The sequence below is a fragment of the Hyaena hyaena genome, unplaced genomic scaffold (assembly GCF_003009895.1).
Source record: "Hyaena hyaena isolate Hyena2069 unplaced genomic scaffold, ASM300989v1 scaffold_1546, whole genome shotgun sequence".
Taxonomy (NCBI): Eukaryota; Metazoa; Chordata; class Mammalia; order Carnivora; family Hyaenidae; genus Hyaena; species Hyaena hyaena.
Genome location: NW_024082153.1, coordinates 1 through 26,694, shown reverse-complemented (window position 1 = coordinate 26,694; position 26,694 = coordinate 1). Strand labels below are relative to the sequence as shown.

Here is a 26,694-nt window from a genome sequence, read left to right as displayed (position 1 = left end):
CATAGACACTGCAGGAGTGGAGAATTTTGACCATTATTGCCATTTACCAAACTGGGCAACAAACCCCTTTGAGAGAATTAATTTCCAAAATTTTGTCCTTCAACAAAATTGGAGAAACTCAGCATAATTTTTGTTGAATGCATTATTTTTTAAATTTCTGTTGAAAAATCATTGTGAGAAATTGGCACATGGCTTGGATGAGTTCACAGAGTTAAGTGACCTTACTAATGCAGCACAGTTTTTGACAGTTTCTATTCTCATTTACCTTTAACATGACTCTCTTCTCATTTACTCTTAATATTCTTATGAATATTTTCTTTTTAAAAAGTAGAAATAGAGAAGATGCTAAACCCTCTACCATTAAGTGATATCTTCCCATGGATACATCTAATTAACTGAAATAAAAAAATAAAAAATAAAAAATCCAAATATATACTCACAATATTTCTCATGAAAATAAATATTAGCAAACACATTTTTTCAATTTTGAATAATTCTTTTTTTTTAATTTTTTTTTTTTAATTTCTAGGAGAGAGAGAGAGAGAGAGACAGCATGAGCAGGGGAGGGTCAGAGAGAGAGGGAGTCACAGACTGAAACAGGCTCCAGGCTCTGAGCTGGCAGTCAGCACAGAGCCTGACGTGGGGCCCGAACCCACGAACCGCGAGATCATGACCTAAGCGAAAGTCGGACGCTTAACCGACTAAGCCACCCAGGCGCCCCTCAATTTTGAATAATTCTATTGTATCCAAATTTACAAATGCAATTATGTTTTTGATTAGTGATACAATTACGATTGTATTATTACAAGGTTAGCTTAATCTTGGAAACAGACTTTCAATATTGCCAAAAGCAATATGAATCCAAGAGATTAAAAGTATGGATGTGATTTGTAAAGTTATAATATTTCAGTGGATTGGGGTAGAATTGAACATGAGCACAAATCTGCTTTCAGATGTTCGTATTTATATAATTTAAATAAATTATGCTATACAACAGAAATCACACTTTTTGCACTATTTAAATTTATGATGAAATATTTTATATGCAAAATTAAAGTCTTTTCAGAAATGAGAGGCACACAACTAAGAAATATGAAAGCTAATATGTCGTGTTCCATATAGAAGCAACAGAATCTATCATAAAGAGTCTGAAATGTGGCAACTTGAAATGGAAGAAAACATAAAATTGTATGCCAGTGTTCAGTGGAAGATATGCTTGCTGGGGTATCTGAAGTCTTAACAAATTGCTTTCATTTGTCAACAATTGCTTTTACAACCTTAGCCAGGTCACTGAAGTGTTATGGGCTTTGGTTTCTTCAGTGTAAAAGATAAATGCTTGGTGTGACTTTCACCCCAAAATAATCATCCTTTGTCCAAGCAGGACAGAAGTAAAATCAGAGTCTCTCCAAAGAGGGATTACACATCTTTGTATCGATGTTAGATTCACATATGGGGTTCCTGGATGGCTCAGTTGGTTACGCGTCCGACGTTGGCTCGGGTCATGATCTCAGGGTCCGTGGGTTTGAGCTCCACATCGGGCTCTGTGCTGACAGCTAGCTCAGAGCCTGGAGCCTGCTTCAGATTCTGTGCCTCCCTCTCTCTCTGACCCTCCCCTGCTCATGTTCTCTCCCTCTCTCTCTCTCTCTCTCTCTCTCTCTCAGAAATAAATAAACCTAAAAAAAAAATTTTAATGTTAGATTCACATAATTTCCTAAATTTCAAGGAAAATTGGGATTTTATAAGTACAGATAAATTGTATTAGTTTATTAATAATGAGTTAATTTATTGTTAAGGGTATACATGAATAAAGGTGAAAAGGCTTGACTAGAGATTGATCCAGATTGTGCCTGTGGAAAGAAAGGACAGTCTGATGCCAAAGTTCCACCCAATGTAAAATGCATTTTTGAAGTAGGATTAGTGGATATTGACTGAAATAGCATTGCTTCAGGTATAAAGATATCAACAACAATAAAACATGGCCTTGAAGAAACTTATGTAACTAATTAAAGCTGGTTACTACTGGAAGGGAAGACTCAACTGGAAAATTCAAGAACGCAGATATTGTTTACCAGATCCTCAACCTTTAATACGTGCAATCCATTATAAATCCCTAAAGTTTGAAATATTTTACTACATCTGTGTAAAATATCGGTTAAAGAGGATTAACCATCTTTTTATCTCATGTAAACTAAAGGGCTCACTAAACTGTATTGCGTGTCTTGAAAAAAAAAAGTAAGGAAAGTGAAAGATAATTTTATGGATATGCAGAGAAACTGAAGTTAATAGAAGAAAAAAGCATTCCCTCATCAGATATCCAATTTCTAAAACACTATTTCATATATTGTATCTTTCCATGTAAAAATGGTTATTTAATTGATTTTATATTTTATAATGTATATAAATAGAACCTATTAATAATTATCATAAGTTCAAAATAATATGCACATTTCAAGTAGCTTTATTGAGGCCATATAAAATTGTTTTCCCTTACCAGAACACCAGTAAATTTACCTTTCTTCATTATATTAATAATTTGTTTGCAGTTTTAACTATCCATATTGAGTAGAAAGATAAGCATGTGCAAAGTATTCAAGCAAAGTGTATTATTAATATTACAGAAATCTGGCATTTTAAATTAGCCAGATTTAATAGGCCTTGATGCTAATTAGTATTTGTATTTTTATTGTATTTTGAATAGTTATGTAAGCAATTAGTTTTAAACGCTTTTTTAAGGTAGAAGTTCAGTTGAGAAGGATTCAGAGATTATGCTCATGTTCTGGAAAATAGTTAATAAAGGTTGGCTGATGTTTTTGAGATCTTCATAAGCAGAATAATACTATGAGACACAGGTTGGACAGGAACTCATGGCCACAAGAGAGCTCCTTTGAAAACACATTCCAGATATAGACCATGACTTATCAACTTTCCACTCATGCCCAGTAACCTATACACACAACACAACACACACACACACACACACACACACACACACACACATTGCTGAGAGTCCCGCCGGCCTCTCTGGATGGCAATCACAGCAAGGAAGTGGCAAGATTTACAGCACCTGCCATGAGAAGTGAAAACTGGTATCTCCTTCTGCTACTATTGGCTCATGTTGGATATAAGCCTACTGGTATTGACCAGGCCTCACAATATTCCATATCAGACCCATATTCTGAATACAGATACCTCATAAGGAAAAGCATATTCCTGCCTTTACAAAAGAGATTTTAGATGAAAGTTCTATGGGTGATTGTCAAAAGGCTCTTCCTATGGGCCTTGCAGATCCGAGACTTAGGGGGTTAACTGAGCCTGGCCTTAAGACATAGGGCCGGCCTATTTTGGGGTTAAGAACAAAACATAGTTACTACATATATCTTTGCTAATTGGTGAAGCATAACAGTCCCTTCCTCAAGGCCTACATTCCACAAACACCCTCTCTTACACTGGAAGCTGGGATGAGGATAGATAAGAGTAGCTAAAACATAACCCAGGGGAAAAAGACTGACCTATTCAGGGCCCCCATGATAGTCTCCACAAACAAACCAATTCAGAAACATTCATCCTCTTGAGAGCCAGACAAAATACTCCTAACTTATCTGTATACAATTTGACCTATATGTTATCCTGTTTTTCACTAAGAACATTCTGTTATTTCCTTGGTCGGGAAAATTCTGCAATTGATATCACAAAAGGCCTCCCATTGTAAGAAATTCCTTTCTCTGATTTCATCTTGTTACTGAACCTTTAAATAAAGACACAAAAACCGACAGGACAGAGATGCCTGCCCGGTGATCAGAAAGAATCTCAGGGCTCTCTCACTCTCTCTTTTGCTGACACTGATCATCCTTCAGGGACCCCTGGACCTGCCGGAGCCGTCTCAGCCTCCAGCAACATATGCCATATAGTAATCATTCAATACAATATTTGTTGAATAAATGAGTCAGTATAACACTGACTTCCTTGATTTGTAATGCTTTGCACTTCTGAATAAAACTCATATCTTGTTGTCTCCTGAAACTCTGCCCATCCTATTATCCAAAGCCAAGTTCAAACAATACCTATTTTTAAAGGGATTATTCTAAAGTCCTCAGATGGATTTGAATTTTCTTTCATTTGAACACTCGATGATACTTTTCATTCCCACCTTATACAATGGCCACTTTCTTTACTGGCCTACTGACAACCCTGGATTTTGCATTCCTTGGAGATGAAGACTATGTGTCATTTTAACTGATACTTTTATTTTTAGGAGATAAATAAATGTGTTTATCGAGAGCCTAGTCTACTCCAGTTACATTAAAAGAAAGGAAAATGAAATTAATGTTTATTGATAAGATATAAGGTTTTCCACATGATATATATATTACCTTTTAGACCTCACAATTGGATTAGGAGCTAGCTCATGTTACCTCAGTTTTGTAGATTAAAAACCAAAGATTACAGGGATTGCTTCCAATAAGGAAGAAAGAGCATCAAGGTCACCCTCTTTTAATAAAAGTCTGTATTCTTTCCATTGTACATCAATACTTCATTATTTTTAAAGGTATCTTTATAATCAACCCTTATGGGCACAAGTGATTTACATTTCAGAGACAAACTCTACTCAAATAACATGCTCAAAAAGAAAAGACTTTAGTATCCATTAATTTGCTGACTGCATCCTTGACATCCTTATTTCTCAGACTGTAGATCAGGGGATTCAGCATAGGGATCATCACTGTGTAAAACACAGATGCCACTTTGACTGTGTGCCTGGAGTTTTTGGAGTTAGGAACACAGTAGAGGAAGAGGATGGTCCCATGGAAGACGGTGATGGCGGTCAGGTGGGAGGCACAGGTGGAGAAGGCTTTGCGACGGCCACTGGCTGAACGCATCTTGAGGATGGTGACCATGATAAATACATAAGACATGAGAATGATGAGCAGTGTACTGACCTCATTAAAGGTGGCAAAAATAAAAAGCAGCAACTGGTTGATGTAAATATCAGAGCAAGACAGGGAGAGCAATGAGGAGAACTCACAGAAGAAGTGATTGATTGTATTGAAACCCTGAAAAGACAATTGGATGGCAGAGCATGTGAGTATCAGGGAACATGCTACTCCCCATGCATATGATCCAACCACCAGCATGGCACTGAGTTTCTGGGACATGGCCATGGTGTAGAGCAGAGGGTTGCAGATGGCCACAAAACGGTCATAGGCCATCACAGCTAATAAAAAGGATTCAGCTACCACAAAGGTACAAAAGAAAAAGAATTGTGCTACACATCCTGAAAATGAAATGGTCCTGTCTTCTACAACCAGGTTTGCCAGAGTCTTGGGAGCAATGATGGACGAATAGCAGAAATCCACAAATGAGAGGTGACTGAGGAAAAAGTACATGGGGGTGTGCAGTTTGGCATTAATCTTGATTATAATTATCATCCCAATATTCCCTACAACAGTGACACTGTAGATGGTCAAAAATATCAAGAAGAGAGGGACTTGCAGTTCTGGGTAATCAGAGAAGCCCAAGAGAGTGAACACAGCCCCACTTTTATTTCTCTCTGACAGTAACATGATGGTTTGTGTTTGTCAGAGTCTGAATCGATCCTGAAAATAAAAAATTAAAGAGAGTGATCATCTAAGAAGCTTGCCTAACTACCCCTTACCAAGACTGAAAGATGAAGCAAACTATTTTTTCATAATTTCTCTATGTGTTTATTATGCAAGATATGCTAAATGTCTAATATTTGAAAACATAGAATCATTTTTTAATGTTTTTTAAGTATAAAAACAATACAACTATTGAATTAAAAATTTTTAAGTTCTTAGGGTGTCTGGCTGACTCAGCCAGTAGAGCCTGCTGCTTTGATCTTGGCGCTGTAAGTTTGGACCCCACGTTGGGTATAGAGATTGCATAAAAATAAAATCTTTAAAACATTACTTAAATTCCCAACTGTAATTTTTAACATTTACAAATGAATGTACAAGATAAAGATACTTATGTTTATTTTAAGTCAACTATTCCCATAATCCTTTCAGCCTTCCTTGAACATAATACATTCATGAAAGATACACCCAGTATAAGGACTGATTATGTCATCGCTGCAAGTGGTAGAAACATGATAAATTTCCAAACAAATTAATTTTTACATCATAGGTTTACACTATGACATTAGGAATAACACCCCTAACACTTTGTTACATTTCACATAATGCTTTAATCTTTTTCATTCTGACTCAGTGAATCTGATATCAAATAAACCTAACTGATTTTTCAGAGTATTCTCCTCAAGTAATGGGCTCTTAATTGTCAATCCATCCTCATTGTTTGATAAATAATTAGAATAGGTGATAAAGATAATCATGTCTACTTCCTTATTCTAGGTGTGATAAAAGAAACCTTGACATTCCCAATGACATGCCAATAAGGACCAATCTACTTATCTGACTAGAGCCTTGATCAGGACCCCAACTATATGTCCATTCTTGCACACCAGAATCTGACCCATGTTCTAGGTCTAGATACCAGGAAACCCTTCATCATCTCTCTGGTAAGGTTATCTCTGTTTCAGATGGCTCAACAAAAAGATATCAGATCATATTCAAGATTGAGACTTAATGGTTCTCTCTGTTCCTATAGTCATACATCTGACAACCTCAAAAGACAATCCAGCATGAAGCTAGATATTCTCATTATCACTTTTTTTGCTTAATACAATATTTCACTTATCTAAGGCATTTCAGAATTTATTTTAAATGAATGTTATATTTAAGAAGATGATTCCTCTGTCCAAAATGTCATTGTTAAATTGTAGGTAAGACTTTTCTATATCATTGAGTCCAACAAATATAACAGCTGAAATCTTCTTACCTTTGTTTTCCCTGTTTTGTTCTAATTTTTCTCAGACACATGGGTTTCCTGCTTTTTAATCTTAATTAAAGCTGGTCCCTTTCAACTTTTTTTGCTAGAGTCTGTCCAATCTCTTCTAGTTTCATTTTGCTCATATCTTCTCTATCCTGCTTTGACTATTTCTTCAGTAACTTATAGAAACAAGACAATGCACATTCCCAAAGTTTTAAGACCTCTTCTATTCTCCCCACCCCGGGACCCCTTGTTCATCTAAGCCAGGCCATCTAAGACAAAACTGTAGCATAAATGCACTTTCTCTTCCTTGCATGTTCCGATATGTTACTTTTGCAGTGACTAAATATTTCTCAATAACTGTCTAGATCTAAGGGTAAGTTTCCCCCTCTCATGCTGTTTTCCAGATATCCTACATCAAAATTAATATCAATCTGTCTCTAGAATCTGAAAACAAACCTGCTGATGGCAAAGGTAAGGCCACTCTTGGTTGGAATTAATGGAGATATTCTTATATCTATATTACAACCTTTGGGACTTGAACTTTAGGGATTATGTCTTGCTGTATTCTCTTGAGGTCATGAAATAAACAATTAAAATTAATCACCTTTATCTGATGAAATTCTTGAAAATATGGAACAGCATTAGGAGAATTTTGTACAAAAATTTATATGAATGTATTTTTGATTTATTTATTTAGTTTCAGAGAGAGAGCATTGGAGGTACAGAGAGAGAGAGAGAGAGAGAGAGAAAGCAAGTATATCAAGCTGGTTCTGTACTGTCAGCACAAAGCCTTATGCAGGGCTTGAACTCATGAACCATGAGATCATGACCTGGGGCAAAACCAAATGTCACTTAGCTGACTGACTGAGCCACCCAGGTGCCCCCAAAATATTATATTTTAAAATCACTTCACCAACCCCTAATTATTCTCACACCTACTTAAAACAATTATCAAAATTATGGAATTATAGAAACCATCTTTATCAAATATTGAATGGCTACCATATACCAGGCAGAACTCTCCCCTTCCTATCATCCATTCCAACCCTGCTGGAGAAGGGTGAAGATCCTTCTTTTAGGTCATCATGATTCACTGAGAGTTAAAGCAGAAATATTTAAAAAGTTAGATATTGAGTTGGGAAAATTATCTAGTCCCTTCAAAATCTTGTTCTATTTCATTACTGTTTCCCACATCTGCTTCCTCCAGCTAGTCTGACCTCCTTGATTTTGTCCCTTGATTTTTGTTTTCCAAAAATTTTTTCCCACTCTTTCTTTTATGGTCTTTTCTACTCATCTTTCCTGCCAACTGGAAAGGTTGCCCTTAAGATTTGTTCGAATGTGACTTTGAGTGAAATCTCCTTTGAACTTACTGTTTTGCTTCAGGAATTACTCTACTACCCAATTGAGTGATTAAGGTATTTCTCATGGTTCAAATATATTTTAATACTAATTATTTTCTTTAATTGTATATGGCTTGTTTTATCTTACTAAGATAAATTTTCTATGAAAGTAGAGATTTTTCATTGCTTTGTTCACTAATACATCCCAAGCTCCTAGATGAATGACTCACTTGAAGTCACTGTACCATGAATCTTTATTGAACAATAAATATGGCCTTCCAAAGGAACTAAGAACAAATCCAAACTACTAGAACTATGAGGAACGTTAGTGCAGAGAGGAGATAGTTCACAAAGAATGATAAGGATGTTTTACAGTAATTATTGAAACTGCACTAAAAATAAAACAAAATATAAACAAACCAAAAGAAATATTCACTCCACTGAACTTCCTGTCTTCAGTCAGGTCTATTATAACAGAAATCTTGACATTTTCAAGATCAGGAGCAGCATGGTGTAATTACCAACAAATTGGAAAATATGTCAAATATTCTCCTTTAGAATAACTTGCAGGTAGTTTTGCTAAAGTTTTACCACGTTGATCCATCCGGCAAGCATTTTTGTATATCCATTAGATGCAAAACTACACTACTAATATAGGAATAATACACAAGTGGTCACATTAAACGTGCTTTTGAATTATCCATAAAAGAATATATGGCTCGATTAGATAAGCAAGTGGAAAATTAAAAAGTATTCCTACTCCTCCAGCTTTACTTCCCTACGTTACTTTTCCAGTCACACTCAACTAAAACCAGCCTGTCGTTAAAGTCTCTGCTGAAACGCTGAGTCTACTAAATAAATGGTTTTACAAAAGGTAATGTAGACCCCAACATTTTCTTGAGAGCTTCTTTCACATCCTTGTTCCTCAAGCTATAGATGAGGGGGTTCAGCATGGGGATCACTATCGTGTAGAACACAGTGGCCACCTTGTCAGTATCTGTACTGTTGCCAGAAGTGGGCCGGCAGTAAATGAAAACGATTGTTCCATGGAAGATAAGGATGGCTGTGAGGTGGGAGGCACAGGTGGAAAAGGCTTTGCGCCTTCCCTCTGCAGAGTGCATCCTCAGGATGGTGATGAGAATGAGCAAGTAGGATGTGAGGATGATCGTGATGGTGGTGAACTCATTGACGGTCGCCACGATGTAGAGCAGCAGTTCATTCACAGTGACATCAGAGCAGGCAAGGGATAAGAGAGGGGGTAGATCGCAAAAGAAGTGATCAATCACATTTGATCTGTAGGACGGGATCTCAAGAGCTAAACACAAGTGAATCAGAGAACACGCCATCCCGCACAGGTAACAGCCAGACACCAGCTCCATAACAGAGATTCCGGGACATGGTGACCGTGTACAGCAGTGGGTTGCAGATGGCCACGAAGCGATCATAGGCCATCACAGCCAACAGGAAGACCTCAGTTACCACACATGTGCAAAACAAGTAGAACTGCACCATGCATCCCAGGAAGGAGATGGCTTTGTCCATTTTTAAGGTATTAGTTAGCATCTTTGGCACGATGATCGTGGAGTAGCAAAAATCCACTAAGGACAAGTGGCTGAGGAAAAAGTACATGGGAGTGTGAAGGTGAGAGCTGACTTGAATCACTGCAATCATGCCCAGGTTGCCCAGCACCGTGACTCCATAGATGAGAAAGAACAGCAGGAAGAGGAAGACTCTCAGCTCAGGGGCTCCTGTGAATCCGAGGAGAATGAACTCTGACACACTGGAGCAGTTTCTCATGCCCATGGCCCCATTTGATTGAGGTTGGAGAAAAATATTAATAGTCATCCTCCATTATACAATCCCAAATTCATTTTTTGGCTGTCTATTAAAAGAAGACATAAAAACACATAAGATAGTTAAAATATCCAGTGAAGAATTAGGACATGCCTTTTGTGAAGTCTAGGAAAAGTACAGGCATGTGGAGAGATGCATAAGGTCACACTTTAATTCACAAATCACACAAAAACATCTACATCCATCACAGTGTCTATGATTCCTTAAACGAATCCTACACAATTTATAGCTTGACACTGAATCATTAGAAGAACATTCCACATTTCTTAATTAGTCACAATGTTTTATGAAACTCAAAGCCCTTTTTCCTGGCAGAATGGTTAATGAGTCCAGGAAACATTGAGACCCCAGCAAATAATGTTTTACAGCACACAATATCCTTCTCTGGTTTCCCCTGTAATGATGACAATCACGTATAACAGTGATTATATACCCACAAGTGTTCATTTTTTAGCAATATGTTTCAGATGGAGAAGAAGCTTTTATACTCTTTGCCAACATTGTTTCCTACAAATTAACATAATCCTTTTCTTACTATTGCTCTTTAATGTCAGCCTTTGTACAGGGAGTTCCTATTTGGATTCAAACTTCCTATAACTCTGACTCTGAAGCCTTATAACAACTATTATGACAAATAAATTCGCTGCTTTAAATCTGTTTGAAGAATGGATCATAGATGTACTTGTGAAAGTATTATGAAAATATTTGCAGCTGCATGGTAGCATTATTTCTGACAGTCAATTTCAACAATAATGTGTCAAACAAGAAGAAAATGGTCAGCTGCCTCTGGGCGGCTCAGTTGGTTAAGCGTCTGACCAGCTCAGTTTGTGATCTCAGAGTTACTGAGTTCAATGCCTGATTCCTGCTGTCTGCTTTCAGTGCAGGGTCTGCTTTGGATCCTCTGTCTCCCTCTCTCTGGCCATCCCTCGCTCACATATGCTGTTTCTCAAAAATAAATAAACATTAAGAAGATTTAATAAATAAGAGGGAAACAGTGACAGCTATGGTACATATATATTATGGGAATGTATGCAGCTGTTACGAGGATATTTTTGAAGGCCATTTAATGACCTGAAAATGACTATGATAAAGTGGTAAGTTGAAAAATAGTGAGCCAGAAGGCGTAGCTAGAATATTATATATGCATACACAAATTGTTGGCATGTTTAACCCTCACAAAATCCATGAAACATAAATATTTTTTTCTCATCATTTGAAAAAGAAATGGAGATACTTGCCTGATGGTGTAGAGGCACCAACTGATTATTACTGGAGGAAAGACAGTCTTCACAAAAGTTCAACGCAGTCAGGTAATTCCCCCTTTTGTCAAATGATTTCAAAAAGTAAAAGATATATATGTGCATTAAGAAATCCCAGTCTGGAAGTAAATAGTTATTCTGATAGTATGGTTTTTCTCTCTTCGATGGTCAGTAAAAGAGAGTCATCTTTTCCTGAGTCCAATGTAGTATATAATTTTGAAACCCTTGCCTGTATTCAAGTCTAAAGGTGAAAACTCAGGCTTTTGATTATTTATAGAGAAGTGGTTTTAACCAGGAGGGATTTTGTTCCCTCTGGTCCTCTGTCTTTGTCCCAAGACTTTTTGGGTTGTCCCAATAGGAAGGAGTGCTAGTGACATCTAGTGGGTAGAGACCAGACTTGCTGCTGAAGAGTCTGATGCACAAGGCAGCCTTCCTCTCCTCCCCCCCGCCTGGACATACAGATGCAACCAGCTCACACAAATATTACTCAAAATATTATCAGGCCTGAAAGGTCAGTAGTACCAAGGTTGAGAAGCCTGCTATGGAAAGACATTTCTCAGTGCTATGCACAAGACCAAAAAAATTCCTCTCTTTCTGCCTCACAGGGGGTCCCCATTCTGTGTCCCTGTAGGGATAGTCTTGAGGGTCCCTTCCTGCAGCTCTCAGCACCAGAGACACTGTCAAGGGAACCTCCATAGGATTTTTTCCAGGTTCCAAGGATGGAGTCAGTGTGAGAGAGGAGGAAGGGGAGAGGGAGAGACCAAGCATTCTCCCCAGTTTACTTCCCGTCTTCCTTCTTACACCAGCAGCTGTTACCAGGTGGTTGTTCCTGCAGATTAAACTGTTTCCATTCCCCATTGAGACTGTTTCTCCCTACACAAAAGTGTGTTCAGGAGGAAGTGATCAAAAAATGGCATTTCTTAAAACACTCTTTAATCAAGAAAGAATGAAACACAGACTCCCCTCCATTACAGTTCCTCTTTTTCATAGAAATGGCCATAAAATTATACTTTTGAGGAAAAAAGAGAAAAAAAGCATTCAGCTCCTAGACAATATCATTGATGCCCATCCCCAGGAAATGAGAGCGCGGTCCAACTTCCTGTGGGAGACCTGTTGTCTCCCCTGGTTCTGGAGATGTTACCATGGAAACGTTTTATGGTTTTGTGTGTGGGAATCTCTGGGACCCATGCTCCCTAGGCTTCCCAAAACAATTATTGATCTCTCTGAGTTCAGTGAGATACCAATAAAACACTACTATCCTGAGACTCCAACAGCTTCTTCCATGAGATATAAACAGGAAGACAAACTATCCCAGCTTAGCACCTATTACTGTAAACCAGCAAGGTGCCTCTCAGAGTTCATGATGCATTGTACTGCATTGTATGCTGCCTCCACGCATTGCTTTGTGAACCAGGGATCATACTGTGGTGATGAAATAGATGAAACTGTCTTACAAACTTTGCCTGTGTATATACAGAAGCTCCTTCCTGGAAGGCACAGGGTCTGAATCAAACCAGAGTTCTGTCAAATATCAGCAACAGGTACCAATAACAAATCACCTTTATCTAAGAAGGTAAATAATGCTCACATCTACTGACCACTTTCTATGACCCAGTTACTTACTATCTGGATACAACTAGTAACACATTTTTGCTTTTTTAAAAAATATTTTTTAAAAAAAATTTAATGTCTATTTATTCCGAGAGAGAGAGAGAGAGAAAGAGAGACAGAGAGAGACAATGAGCAGGAAAGGGGCAGAGAGAGAGAGATACAGAATCTGAAGCAGGCTCCAGGTTCCCAGCTGTCAGGACAGAGCTGATGCAGGGCTCAAACCCACCAACTGTGAGATCATGACCTGAGCTGAAGTTGGAAGCTCAACCAATGAGTCACCCAGGTGCCCCATTAACACATTTGATATTTATAACAATAAATGAGATCACTACAGTAATGCACCTTTACAAAAAGGTGAGGCACCGTCAGTTGTAACTTGCCCCAAGTTGGAATCACTGATAAGATGAGGCCATGTGCTGCTTTTGGATCTGTGCCCCTGCATATGACGGTGTGAGGAAGAGCAGGGCTACCGGTGGTGCTGGGGTGGCATCTCCCTGCTGCTGGACCCCAGAGACCATTAACCAGATTGGGCCAGGGTTTCTTCCAGGTCTGCTCCTTTACTGGCTCTATAACACCACTTAAACCAATAGGGTTCAAATATCTGCCTGTGGCTTGTGCCCTTACATACAGGCAACATTTCAAGAACTTCATGGATGTCATTAATTACAAGTCATCAGTTTCCAAAATTTCAATAACCTATGTGCATTCTCCTGAGATTGATTCATTTGATAATTCTCTGAGTTTGAAGTATGTTCCTGGGTGTCTTTTCCACCTACCACTTTCAATAATTCTTTGCCCTCAATTTTCAAAAGCAAAGATCCCCAATCTAAAGAGAGATTGAGAGAGAGAGAGAGAGAGAGAGAGAGAGAGAGAGAAAGCTTCCAAAACCTAAAACATAAAAACATTTTGAAATACTGCTTTCCAGGAAGCCTGAAGTTTGCTTAATCAAGACTCTTCAATCCCAAGTTTCTCTCTGGCATATGCAGGCTCCTTTTCAAGGAAAATAATGGCTTTAGGGTGTGTATTTTAACCAATACAGACATGGTTTGAAATTAGATATATTGGAAATCAATGACCATATTTGTTTCCCATCTGTGCCTTGTGTTCTTAGTGCACCTGGAGACTATGGTCACGAAAGCCTCCCCCTGACGGAGGAGATGGTCTCAGGATGGCATCTCTAAGGAGCATCTTTGGTTGTCATGCTTTATTACATCATCCGGGCGACCCTCCCACAGGGAAGCTGCTTTGCTTGTCTATTTATATTAGACTTAAAGACATGGCAGGCATTTTTTAAATACAAAAGTTCTATTGAGGTTGATTTCTTGGTTGTTATCCATAAATTTAATATCGTAAAGATGAAGCTCTAAGTTTTTGATGAAATGTATTTGGAACACATGGTACCGCCATTTTAGTAAAATACTGTTAGCAAGTTTCAATGAAATCAACAAAGTGTTAAATTTCCTGAACTTTTTAATTACATTGTTTTAATCAAGGTGTCTCTCCGTGGGAAGTGGGAGAACAATGGACATGCTTAACGGTTATATGATAAGTGTTAAGGAGGCCTTGTGGTAACCTCAGGAATTAAGGAAGTGAGTGGTTCCAGTGCACATGGGTAACTCAGTAAATTGGGTGTGTGATTCAATCTTAGCTCAGGCTATTGTCTCATGGTTGTGCGATTGGGTCCCACATCCAGCTCTGCTTTGAGCAGGGAGCCTGTTTGGGATCCTCTCTCACTCTCTGCCCTTCCCTGCTCACACACTGTGTGTCTCTCTCAAAATAAATAAATAAATCAAATATAAAAGTGAGTGGTTCCAATGATCCATGACAAACCACTTCCAAACACAACTGTTTATCGAATGGATCACTGTGGCATGAGTCTGTAAGTTAGTTCTACTAATCTAATCCTGACATGACAGATCATGGCTTGCTCTGCTTATATGTATGATATGAGCTTGGCAATTTAGGTAATGTAAGAGGGCTTCACACCCGTGTAGGGCACTTGGCTAGATGCCAAATCATATTTTGGAGGAAAGGGTGCCGGTCTGTGCCTGTTCATATGGCAGCTTTCCTGAGAGATTGTGAAAATCCCAGGAGATTGTGAAATTGTCACATTGCTTCTCAGAGGCTTAAACCTTGCCCAACTCATTGCAGCTACGATCCATTAGCCAAATCTACTCAGAAAAGCAGACAAATTTCCCAGAGCGCATAAAACTGATTCCACCATGTGATTGGAAAAGCTGTACAGTAGCGTAGACACCAGAGGACTGGGGAATTTTGACCATGGTTGCAACCTGCCAAGCTGGGTAACAAACCTTTTTGAAAGAATTAATTTCTAAAATTTTGCCCTTTGACAAAATTGGAGAATCTTAGTATAATTTTGTGTAATGCATAATTTTTTAAAAAATTTTTGATGAAAAATCATTTTGAGAAATTGGCACGTAACGTGTAGGGAGTCGAAAGAGTTGAATGACCTTACAAACACAGCACAGTTTCTGTGCTCATTTACTCTTAACATGACCAAATAGTCTCAGTATTTTCATTTATTAAATAGTGGAAATAGGGGTGTCTGGGTGGCTCAGTCAGTTAACTGGCCGACTGCGGCTCAGGCCATGATCTCACAGTTCATGAGTTCGAGCCCTGTGTCTAGCTCTGTGCTAACAGATCACAGCATGGAGCCTGCTTTGGATTCTGAGTCTTCCTCTCACTCTCTGTCCCTCCCCTGCTCACACTCTGTCTCTCTCTATCTCTCTCAAAAACAGAAACATTAAAAAAACTTTTTTATGTAGAAATAGAGATGATACTAAATGTTCTTGCTTTCTAGCATTAAGTGATATCTTTCCATGGATACATGAAATAAAAATCAAAAAATTATGTTGCCTCAATTTTGTAGATTAGAAACCAAAGTTGAGAGGGGCTTCTGATTTTTTTTTCCAGTAAGCAAGAGAGTACATCAAGGTCAGTCTCTGGATCAAATCCACCTCCTTTCCTTTGTACATCAACTCTTCATTATTTTTAAAGGTATCTTTACAATCTACATTTCTGGGCACACTTGATTTACATTTCAAAGACAAAATCTACTCAAAATACATGCTTAAAGAGAAAAGACTTTAGTATCCATTAACTTGCTGACTGCATCCTTGACATTCTTATTTCTCAGACTGTAGATCAAGGGATTCAGCATAAGGATCACCACTGTGTAAAATACAGATGCCACTTTGTACGCTTGGAGTGTTTGGAGTTAGGAACACAGTAGAGGAAAAGAATGTTCCCGTAGAAAATGGTGATGGCGGTCAGGTGGGAGGCACAGGTGGAGAAGGATTTGCGGCGACCACTGGCTGAATGCCTCTTGAGGATGGTGACCATGATAAATACATAAGACATGAGAATGATGAGCAGTGTGCTGATCACATTAAAGGTGGCAAAAATAAAAAACAGCAACTGATTCATGTAAATATCAGAGCAAGACAGAGAGAGCAATGCAGAGAACTCACAGAAGGTTTCAGGTGTTGAAACCCTGAAAAGATCATTGGATGGCAGAGCATGTGAGTATCAAGGAGCATGCTACTCCCCATGCATATGATCCAACCACCAGCATGGCACTGAGTTTCTGGGACATGGCCACTGTGTAGAGCAGAGGGTTGCAGATGGCTATAAAGCAGTCATAGGCCATCACAGCTAAGAAAAAGGATTCAGCTACCACAAAGGTACAAAAGAAAAAAATATTGTACTACACATTCTAGAAATGAAATGGTCCTGTCTTCTACAGCTAGGTTTGCCAAGGCCTTGGGAACAATGATGGAGGAATAGCAGAAATCGACAAATGAGAGGTGGCTGAGGAGAAGGTGCATGGGTGTGTGCAGTTTGGAGTTAATCTTGATTATAACTATCATCCCAATATTCCCTACAACAGTGACACTGTAGATGGCCAAAAAATCAAAAAGAGGGGGACTTGCAGTTCTGGGTAATCTGAGAAGCCCAAGAGAGTGAACACAGCCCCACTTTTATTTCTCTCTGACAGCAACATGATGGTTTGTGCTTGTCAGAGTCAGAATCGGTCCTGAAAATAAAAATATTAAAGAGAGTGAGTATATAAAAAGCTTGACTCACTACCTCTTACCAAGACTAGAAGATGAAGCAAAATATCTTTTCATAATTTCTCTATGTGTTTATTATGCAAGATATGCTAAATATCTAACATTTGAAAACATGAAAACTGTGTTTAAATGTTTTTAAGTTAAAAAGCAATATAATTATCAAGTTAAAATTTTCTAAGTTCTCGAGGTGCCTGGATGACCTAGCCAGTAGAGTGTGTGACTCTTGATCTCAGTGTTGTAAGTTTGATCCCCATGCTGGATGTAGAGATTATGTAAAAAAAAAATTTTAAATAGTTTAAGTTCTCAACTGTAAATTTTAATACTTACAAATAAAAATATGAGATAAAGGAATTTATTTTTTATTAGATCAAATTTTCCCATAATGTTTTCAGTTCCTCTTGAACATTGTAAGTTCATAAAAGATACACCAGTAGGATATGACTTACTATGTCAGCCCTATCTCTAACCAGTACAGAAATGAGAGATTTCCAAACAAAGTATTTTTTACATAGTAGGTTTACCCTCTTACAGTAAGAATAAACACCCCTAACACTTTAGGCTATATTTCAAATAACACTTTAATCTTTTTCTTTATGACTCAGTGAATCAAAATAGACCTTAATTCATTTTTCAGAGTAGTTTCCTCAACTAATGGGCTCCTAATTGTCTATCTTTCCTCATTATTTGATTAATAATTAGAATAGATGATGAAGAGAATCATGTCTATTTCCTAATTCTAGAGGTGACAAAAGAAACCTTGACTTTCCCAGTGACATGCAAATATGGACCTATCTCCATATCTGTGATGATTGCCCTGATTGGAACCCCAACCATGTGTCCATTCCTCCACACCAGAGTCTGACCCACGTTCAAGGTCTAGATGCCAGTAAACTCTTTATCATCTTTCTGATAAGGTTGTCTTTGGTCCCACAACCCAAAAAATAGTTTCAGATGACCCATCAATAAAGATATCAAATCATATTCAAGAGTGAGAGCTTAATGGCGCTCAGTGTCCCTTGGTTTATACATCTGAGCATTAAAGACAACCTCAAAAGACAATTCATCACGAAACCAGACCTTCACATTATCACAGTTCTTGCTCAATACAATATTTAATTTATCTAAGGCATTTAAGAGTTTGTTTTAAACAAATTTTATATGTAAGATGATGATTCTTGCATCCCAAATGCTATTATTAAGTTACTGGTAAAACTTTTCTATATATTGAGTCCAAGAAATATAACATCTGAAATCTTCTTAGCTTTCTTTTCACTGTGTTGCTGTAATTTTTCTCAAACACATGGGTTTCCTGCTTTATAATCTTAACGAAAGCTGGTCCTTTTTAATTTTTTTCACTAGACATTCTGTTGAATCTCTGCTAGTTTCATTTTATTTAAATCTTCTCTATTCTACTTTGACTATTTCTTCAGTAATTTACGGAAATAAGACAATGCACATTCCCAAAGTTTTCAGACCTCTCCTATTCTAACACCCCAGGTACCCCTTGTTCATCTGACCCAGGCCATCTAAGACAAAACTGTGTAGAATAAATGCACTCTCTTCTGGCATGTTCAGATATATTACTGTTTTCTGTGACTAAATATTTCTCATAACTGTCTAGATCTAAGGGTAAGTTTCCCCCTTTCGTGCTGTTTTCCAGATATCCTACATTGAAATTAATATCAATCTATCTCTAGAATCTAAAGCAAACTTGCTAATGTCAAATGTAAGGCTACTCCTGGTTAGGACTGCTGGAGCTATTCTTATATGTATAGTACACCCTTTGGGACATGAACCTTAGGAAATAGGTCTTGCCCCATTCTCTTGAGGTCATGAAATAAACAATTAAAATTAATCACTTTTCTGTGATGTAATTCTTAAAAACCCGGAGCAGCAGCTTTAGGAGAATTTGATACAAACATTCATATAAATATATTTTAATTTTATGCATTTAATTGGAAAGAGAGAGTATGAAAAGGCAGTGAGAGGGGAGAGAGAGAGAATACCAAGCAGGCTCTGCACTATCACTACAGAGTCCATTACAGGGGCTTGAACGCATGAATCATGAGATCATGACCTGAGCCAAAACCAAGAGTAAGGCACTTAACTGACTGAGTCACAGGTGCCCTCAAAACTTTATATTTAAAAATCACTTCTCCAGCCTCGGATTACTCCTATACCTTCCTACAAATATCAAAATTATGGAATCATAAAAATCATTCTTATCAAATATTAACTGGCTACCATATACCAGGCATAACTGTCTTCCTCTCTGCTATCCATCTGAAGAAGTGTAAAGTTCCTTCTTCTTTTAAGTCATCATGATTCAATGAGAGTTAAAGCAAAAATACCTAAAGAGCTAAATATCGAGTGTTGCTGGGGCGCCTGGGTGGCTTAGTCGGTTAAGCGTCCGACTTTCGCTTAGGTCATGATCTCGCGGTTCGTGGGTTTGTGCCCTGCTTCGGGCTCTGTGCTGACTGTCATCTCTGAGCCTGGAGCCTGTTTCTGTCTGTGTCTCCCTCTCTCTCTGACCCTCCCCTGCTCACGCCGTCTCTCTCTCTCTCTCTCTCCTAGAAATAAAATAAATAAATAAATAAATAAATAAATAAATAAATAAATAACTATCGAGCGTTGCAAAAATAACCTAGTCCCTTTGAAAGTTTGTCCTATTCTATTACTCTTCCCTGCGTCTGCTCTCCAGCTATTGTGACCTCCTTGCTTTTGTTTCTTTATTTTTGTTTTCCAAAAAAAATGTTACCCACTCTTTCTTTTATGGTCTTTTTTCTCATCATTTCTGCCAACTGGAAAGCTTGCCCTTACGTTTTTGTCTGAATGTGCCTTTTCAGTGGAAACTTTCATGAACACACTGTTTTACTTCAGGAGTTATTCTACTACCCAGTGGAGTGAATAAAGTACTTCATATGGTTCAAATATATTCTTAGTACTAATTATTTTCTTTAATTGTATATTTCCTATTTTCTCTTGCTAAGATAACATTTCCAGGGAAGCAGAGATCATTTATTGCTTTGTTCATTAATATATCCCAAGATCCTAGAAGAATGAGTAGCATAAAGTCAGTATACCATGAATCTTCATTGAACAATAAATATGGCCTTCCAAAGGAACTGGGAATAGAGCCAAACTACCAGAATTACAATGAATTTCTGTGCCGAGAAGAGATAGTTCACAAAGCCTGATGAGGATGTTTTTAGAAGTAACTTTTGAAACTGAAGTCACAATAAAACAAAATATAAACAAACCAAAAGAAATGTCTACTCCAATGACTTCTTGTCTTCAGACAGGTTTATTGTAACAGAAATCTTGACATAGTCAAGATCAGGAGCAACATGGTATAATTACCAGCAAATTGAAAATATCTCAAGCATTCTCCTTTGGAAAATTTTACAGGTAGTGTTGCTAAAAGTTTTATCATGCTGATCCATTCAGTAAATATTTTTTGCATATCCATTAAAAGCAAAATTACATTACTGATATAGGGATAATCCAGAAGTGGTCTCAAAACATGCTTTTGAATTATCCATAAAATACATAATATGTGGCTTAATTAGATAAACAAGTGAAAAGCAAAAAAGCATTCTGAGTCCCTCAGTTTACTTCCCTACTTTACTTTTCCCTTCACATCCGCCCAAAAGTAGCCCGTCATAAAAAATCTCTGCTGAAACTCTGACTCTACTTAAGAAAATAGTTTTTCAAAAGGTAATCTAGATCCCAACAATTTCTTGAGAGCTTCTTTCACATCCTTGTTCCTCAGGCTATAGATGAGGGGATTTAGCATGGGAATCACTACTGTGTAGAACACTGTGGCCACTTTGTCAGTATCCATACTGTTGTCAGAAGTGGGGTGGAAGTAAGTAAAAAGGATTGTTCCATGGAAGATAAGGATGGCTGTGAGATGGGAGGCACAGGTGGAAAAGGCTTTGCGCCTTCCCTCTGCAGAGTGCATCCTCAGGATGGTGATGAGAATGAGCAAGTAGGAGGTGAGGATGACCATGATGGTGGTGAACTCATTGACGGTCGCCACGATGTAGAGCAGCAGTTCATTCACAGTGACATCAGAGCAGGCGAGGGATAGGAGAGGGGGTAGATCACAAAAGAAGTGATCAATCACATTTGATCTGTAGGATGGGATCTCAAGAGCTAAACACAAGTGAATCAGAGAACACGCCATCCCACACAGGTAGCAGCCAGACACCAGCTCCATACAGAGATTCCGGGACATGGTGACCGTGTACAGCAGTGGGTTGCAGATGGCCACGAAGCGGTCATAGGCCATCACAGCCAACAGGAAGACCTCAGTGATTGCATAGGTACAAAATAAGTAGAATTGCACCATGCATCCCAGAAAGGAGATGGCTTTGTCCTTGCTTAAGATATTAGACAGCACCTTTGGCACAATGATCGTGGAGTAGCAAAAATCCACTAAGGACAAGTGGCTGAGGAAAAAGTACATGGGAGTGTGAAGGTGAGAGCTGACTTGAATCACTGCAATCATGCCCAGGTTGCCCAGCACCGTGACTCCTTAGATGAGAAAGAACAGCAGGAAGAGGAAGACTCTCAGCTCGGGGGCTCCTGCGAATCTGAGGAAAATGAACTCTGACACACTGGAGCAGTTTCCTGTGTCCATTCCTGCCAGGTGTCACGATTAGGAAAACAAATGATAAATTTTGTGTTTCTTCTAAAAAGGGAGGAAAAGCAGGTTAATATTAATTCTTGAAAAATATAACATTGATATCAAACCATGTATCTATAAAATGTAACAGAAACACAGTGGTCAAGTAATTCAAAATGTTAAATATCTCAGTGGATCCCACTGATCAAAATTGACTTAAACATTAGCAGAAGCTTTAAATGATTGCAACCTTTATCTATCAATATATTTATGATTAAGTTCAGTTGCTTGATGGAATGTAAAATAGATTCAATGATGTATTCAAAGCCATTCAAAAATTAGCTTCTGTTCTCTGAAGAAATTTCAGCTGTCCAGCAGAGTAACACCTACTCTGATTCTCTAAAACAGTCTGTCTTTTTTTCTTTTTTCTTACCTGTGTCTATCATGAATATAAATTTGGAACAAAGTTTTCTCATATTTTATTTGGAAAAGTGTGACAAAATTTTTTGAGGTTTGTGGCTCACAAAAACCCTTTAAATTTTGAATGCTGAAACAAGAGATTTAAAAGATACATTGAAAGTGAGAGTTTTACCATCAAGTTAACTAAGTGGTCTAATCAATTATAATAATAAAGATCTATGCTAATAAGGAATCAGAAAAATGGAACTCTTGAGTACATTTTTCTGGAAAATAATGAAGAAGCATGAATCCAAAGTCTTGACCCCTACAACAATAAAAGCTATATGATATTTTTATTAGCGACTCTATTCCTCATAAGTTATTGAAAGAAATATTTAGTTAAAAGGACAAAACTGTTGAGAAACTATGTCCAAAACTATATTGCATCACTATTTATAATATTTGCCATGAAAAAATTATTTTCAGAAATAGAGAAAGTGTTAAACTTTGGTGCATTATATCTAGGACAGAAAATTATCATGCTATTTAAAATTCCATTTTGGAGGGTTTTTTTTCTTAAAGGATATTGAATAGTACATTGGGTGTATATATAGACATGTAAATGAAGATGCACACATAGAGATATCTATACACATGATAGAGATCTTTCTATCACTGAAAGATTTCACCCGCATTGAAAAAGAGTCAAGTGAATGCTCTCCAAATTCTTTAAGTAGTTGGCTGGAGAATAGATTACATTGTATGTTCCATATAAGGGAGATCTACCACTGATACCTTTCCTTAAAGAAAAGGCAAATAACAGTTGAAGGATTCTATTCTCTGCTCCCACTTCTAGACAGCACGGGGAGTATACTCTTGACTTCTACACATATGTCTAATGAAAATTGAGTGAAGAGGTTCTGGAATGGAAGCCTATCTTGGTATCTTCTCCATATCTTGAGCTAAACTTAAAGACGTGGAAACATATCACTTTCCTTTAGTCATGGTTTTTCATTACCTGACCAAGAAAACAAAACAAAACAAAATATCTGACTTATTTGGCCAGCCAAATTTTCTTCTTAATCTCCTGGGCTGATAATAAAAATACATTTCGTAACAAACCCAAAACAAATCCAAAGGAATTGTCTCCTCTTTGAACCACAGAGAGTTCCTAGGTCCTGACTCCCTATGACTGTCTGCCAGGACACAATGCGACCCTCAGCATTAGTATGACATTTAGTAGTCCCCACATGGTTATACATTCTAGATTCGGTGAGAGAGTGGTCTGAAAAATGGGTGGTAAGAGACATGAGATAAACAGAGAGAGAGAGACAGACAGAGAACGAGAGAGAGAGAGAGAGAACAAGAGAGAGAGAAGAGGGTTACCATTTGCTTATTCAGCATTCTTTTACACACATCCATGTTTTGAGTTACAGAGAAAATTGTTCTAAATTCACCATTAATTGTTTCTGAATACTAAAACACAAAAGCACTTTAAACAGTCATTAAAACAGTATCGGTCCTGTTAAAATATTCTCTAATTAGAAGAGAGTTGAGTTCAGTATATCTTTAAAACAATTGTTTATGGACAAAATATTTTCACTTCTATTTTCAAGTAACCAAAACCTAGTTCTAGCTAACAAACCTGAGACTGACATTTTGACCCTCTTGCTGAAGATGTATGATGTATGTAATAGGCAGACACTTACTTATACTGTAATTTAAGCTCCTGGGGAATGGGCCCATTAAGCTCCAAAACAATTACTAATCTCTATGGTATAACAAAATATATAAAAATTAAGCCAAGATGACATGTGACATAACACAACTAATAGTTAATCTCTATGGAGTATCATCAGGAAATTTATTTTTTGAATTATCCCAATTTGGGAAACAATGGATTAAAACCACACCTGCCTCCTCCCGGAATTCATGGTGCTACATGATAGATATTACATTAAGTGTCTTATAACATTCCATCGTCTCCTAGATTCCTGTAGGGTACTGTGACTAAAGCTGCATCAGAATTCCATTAAATACCATAAAAGTAATGATCCTACTGGTCAGAAAATCATATAAGAACTCACACTTATCGAGCCCTTGCTATGTGTTGGAACCCATTCTAAATATTATGCAAATATTAACTTACTTCAGCTTTCTAGTTACCAGCCAGGAAAACAATTGCAGTTTTTATGCTTATCTTTCAAAGGAGATGATGGAGATACAGGCAGTTGCAACTTGGATAAACTCAAAAGAAACTGTCAATAAAGGAAATTGAGACCCATCTGGTTTTCCTACCCATTTGAATATATGGGGAAAAAAATAAACTAGAGAGATTTCTGAGACTGCATTTTTTTCTAATGCATGTGCAATGCTGGAAGCCATCAAATGGGACTGCTCAGATGTCTCTTTAGGTGTGTTCTTCTGACTTTAAAGGATGAATCTAGGCCACAGTATTCTACTTGTCTCTGTGTATCACTAGCTGTGCACATAAATTTTTAAAGGTATATGTGGTCAAGATATAATTTCAAGTCAATAAATTGGTATCCTCTCAACTACCATATATGTTCCTAAAATTGGAATGTCAAAGACTGCACCCAAGGCTGAGGAGACATCCATCTGTTTCTCCATCTCCATCTTTCTATGTGAGTGATACATTACATTGTTTTTCATATGTTAATCCAGCCTCTCATTTCTGAGCAAATCTCCCTAGATGTGGTACATAATCCTTATATGTGATTTATTGGATCTATCTTATTATTGGATATAATAGTTTGTTGAGAATTCTTGTGTTTATATCCATTAGGGATTTTGGTTTGTGTTTTCTTCTGTGTGTTGTCTTTGTTTGGCTTGATATCAGGGTAATACTGGTATAATTGCATGGATTGGAAAGAGCATCATGTCCTCTATCTCCTACATGAAGTAATTCACAATTGGTGCCATTGCTTGTGTAGTTATTTAGTAAAAGTAACTGGTGAAGCCATATGTGAAACAACCAGTAATATTTCCTATATAGATATTTAGTGGTAGAACTGTATGGATACTGATGGAAGGAGGGTGGGAATATTTTCATTACAGACTGAATTGATTGTTACATATCCTTTCAGATTTTCTATTTTTTTTTGTCAACTTGGGTAAATTTATCTCTTTCAAATTAGCAATATCATCTAAGTTGACTAAATTGTTGGTATAAAGTTCTTTATACTATTCATTATACTCGTTTAAATTTCATCAGGGTTACTTCCCTTACTCATTGCATTAATTTGTTTCTGGTTTCTTTTTCTCCTAGTAATTCTAGCTCAAATTTTGTCAATTGGATTAACATTTTCACAGTGCAAACTCAATAATCTGTCTTTTTTTTTTTAATTTTTTTTTTTTTTTAATTTCTAAGAGAGAGAGAGACAGCGTGAGCAGGGGAGGGTCAGAGAGAGAGGGATACTCAGACTCTGAAACAGGCTCCAGGCTCTGAGCTGGCAGTCAGCACAGAGCCCGACGCGGGGCTCGAACCCACGAACCGCGAGATCATGACCTAAGCGAAAGTCGGACGCTCAACCGACTAAGCCACCCAGGCGCCCCAATAATCTCTTTTACCTTCTCGCTTTAGTGACTGATGCGGTAGTCTTTATTATAACCTACTTTTTTTCTTTTCTTTTTTTTTCTTTCTTTTTCTTTTTTAGTTTCTTGATGCAGAAGCTAAGATTCTAGTTTTGACAGTTTTATTCCTTCTAATACAGTTATTTTAAAGACATATATTTCCCCTCTAAACACTTAGAAGCATCTATTGAATTCTGTGAGTTAGTTTTCATTTTCATAATTGACTCCAATCAAGAGCAATATAACATTTCTGCTCTTTTTTACAAGTGTTCCTGGAAGTTCAAATCAAGTAAGTGACAATGTGTAAAGGAAAGAAGTTTCATATAAGTGAATATATAAAACAGTGAGGGTTATAATTATATGCCCAAATTTTTGATATAAAGTTGACTTTAATTCATTACTATAAGTTTAAGATCATATAACCATTCCAAATTGTTTATTTAACCCATAAAAGGTTTTTATCCAGTATTTATTTTACCCTCAACAAAAACAGATATTTTTCTCTCAATTTTCTGAACTAATTTAGGATTTTTCAAAAAACAAAGGATATAGAACAAAGATATATAAGAAATTCAAGCAAAATTAATGATAGAAGAAAGATAAATATGATGTCATAAAATTTTTGAAATTAGATACCTCTATTTATGAGACCATCTTATAATAAATATTACTTATACTAAAGAAAAGTTGATCCTTCCTGACAGACACAATAACCTAGGTTTCACTGATTATTTGTTTAGATTATAATTAAAAATGACAATCTAAAACAATATTTAAGGGAGAGAGGGCAAGATGGCGGAGAAGTAAGGAGCTCCGTACTTGCACTCGCGCCCATACATCACACAGAAAAGATCTGAAGACATTGGAAACCTTACAAAACCTGAGAGATTGGGAGAAAAAAAGACGCAGAATCCACTGAGAGAGCCTTCTAACGTGAGTGCGAACCGGGGAAGAGAAAATCGGGCCGGGATCTGAGACTCCAGGGGGGGAGGCGATCCCCCTCTACCCTCTACGGGGAGTGAGAGGGGAAAAGGAGAGAGTCCGAAACAGAAAAACCTCCG

At 37.5% G+C, this 26,694-nt stretch overlaps 2 protein-coding genes and 2 pseudogenes across 2 annotated transcripts; all 4 read right to left on the bottom strand.

Annotated features, from left to right (window-relative positions):
* Positions 1-4,619: 4,619 nt before the first annotated feature.
* LOC120225827 (olfactory receptor 5D18) lies at positions 4,620-5,561 on the bottom strand. The gene has a single exon (XM_039224010.1). The coding sequence runs from the start codon at positions 5,559-5,561 to the stop codon at positions 4,620-4,622; it is 942 nt and encodes a 313-aa protein (XP_039079941.1).
* Positions 5,562-9,043: 3,482 nt separating this feature from the next.
* LOC120225819 (olfactory receptor 5L1-like) lies at positions 9,044-9,995 on the bottom strand. The gene is given in 2 exon segments (XM_039224004.1): positions 9,044-9,574; positions 9,576-9,995. Coding segments are annotated over 2 exon segments (951 nt in total).
* Positions 9,996-16,007: 6,012 nt separating this feature from the next.
* On the bottom strand, positions 16,008-16,806 carry LOC120225818 (annotated as a pseudogene).
* Positions 16,807-20,704: 3,898 nt separating this feature from the next.
* On the bottom strand, positions 20,705-21,655 carry LOC120225813 (annotated as a pseudogene).
* Positions 21,656-26,694: the final 5,039 nt, after the last annotated feature.

Coding starts and splice junctions, on each gene's coding strand:
- LOC120225827 (XM_039224010.1), bottom strand. CDS start 5,561: ATGTTACTGTCAGAGAGAAATAAAAGTGGGGCTGTGTTCACTCTCTTG.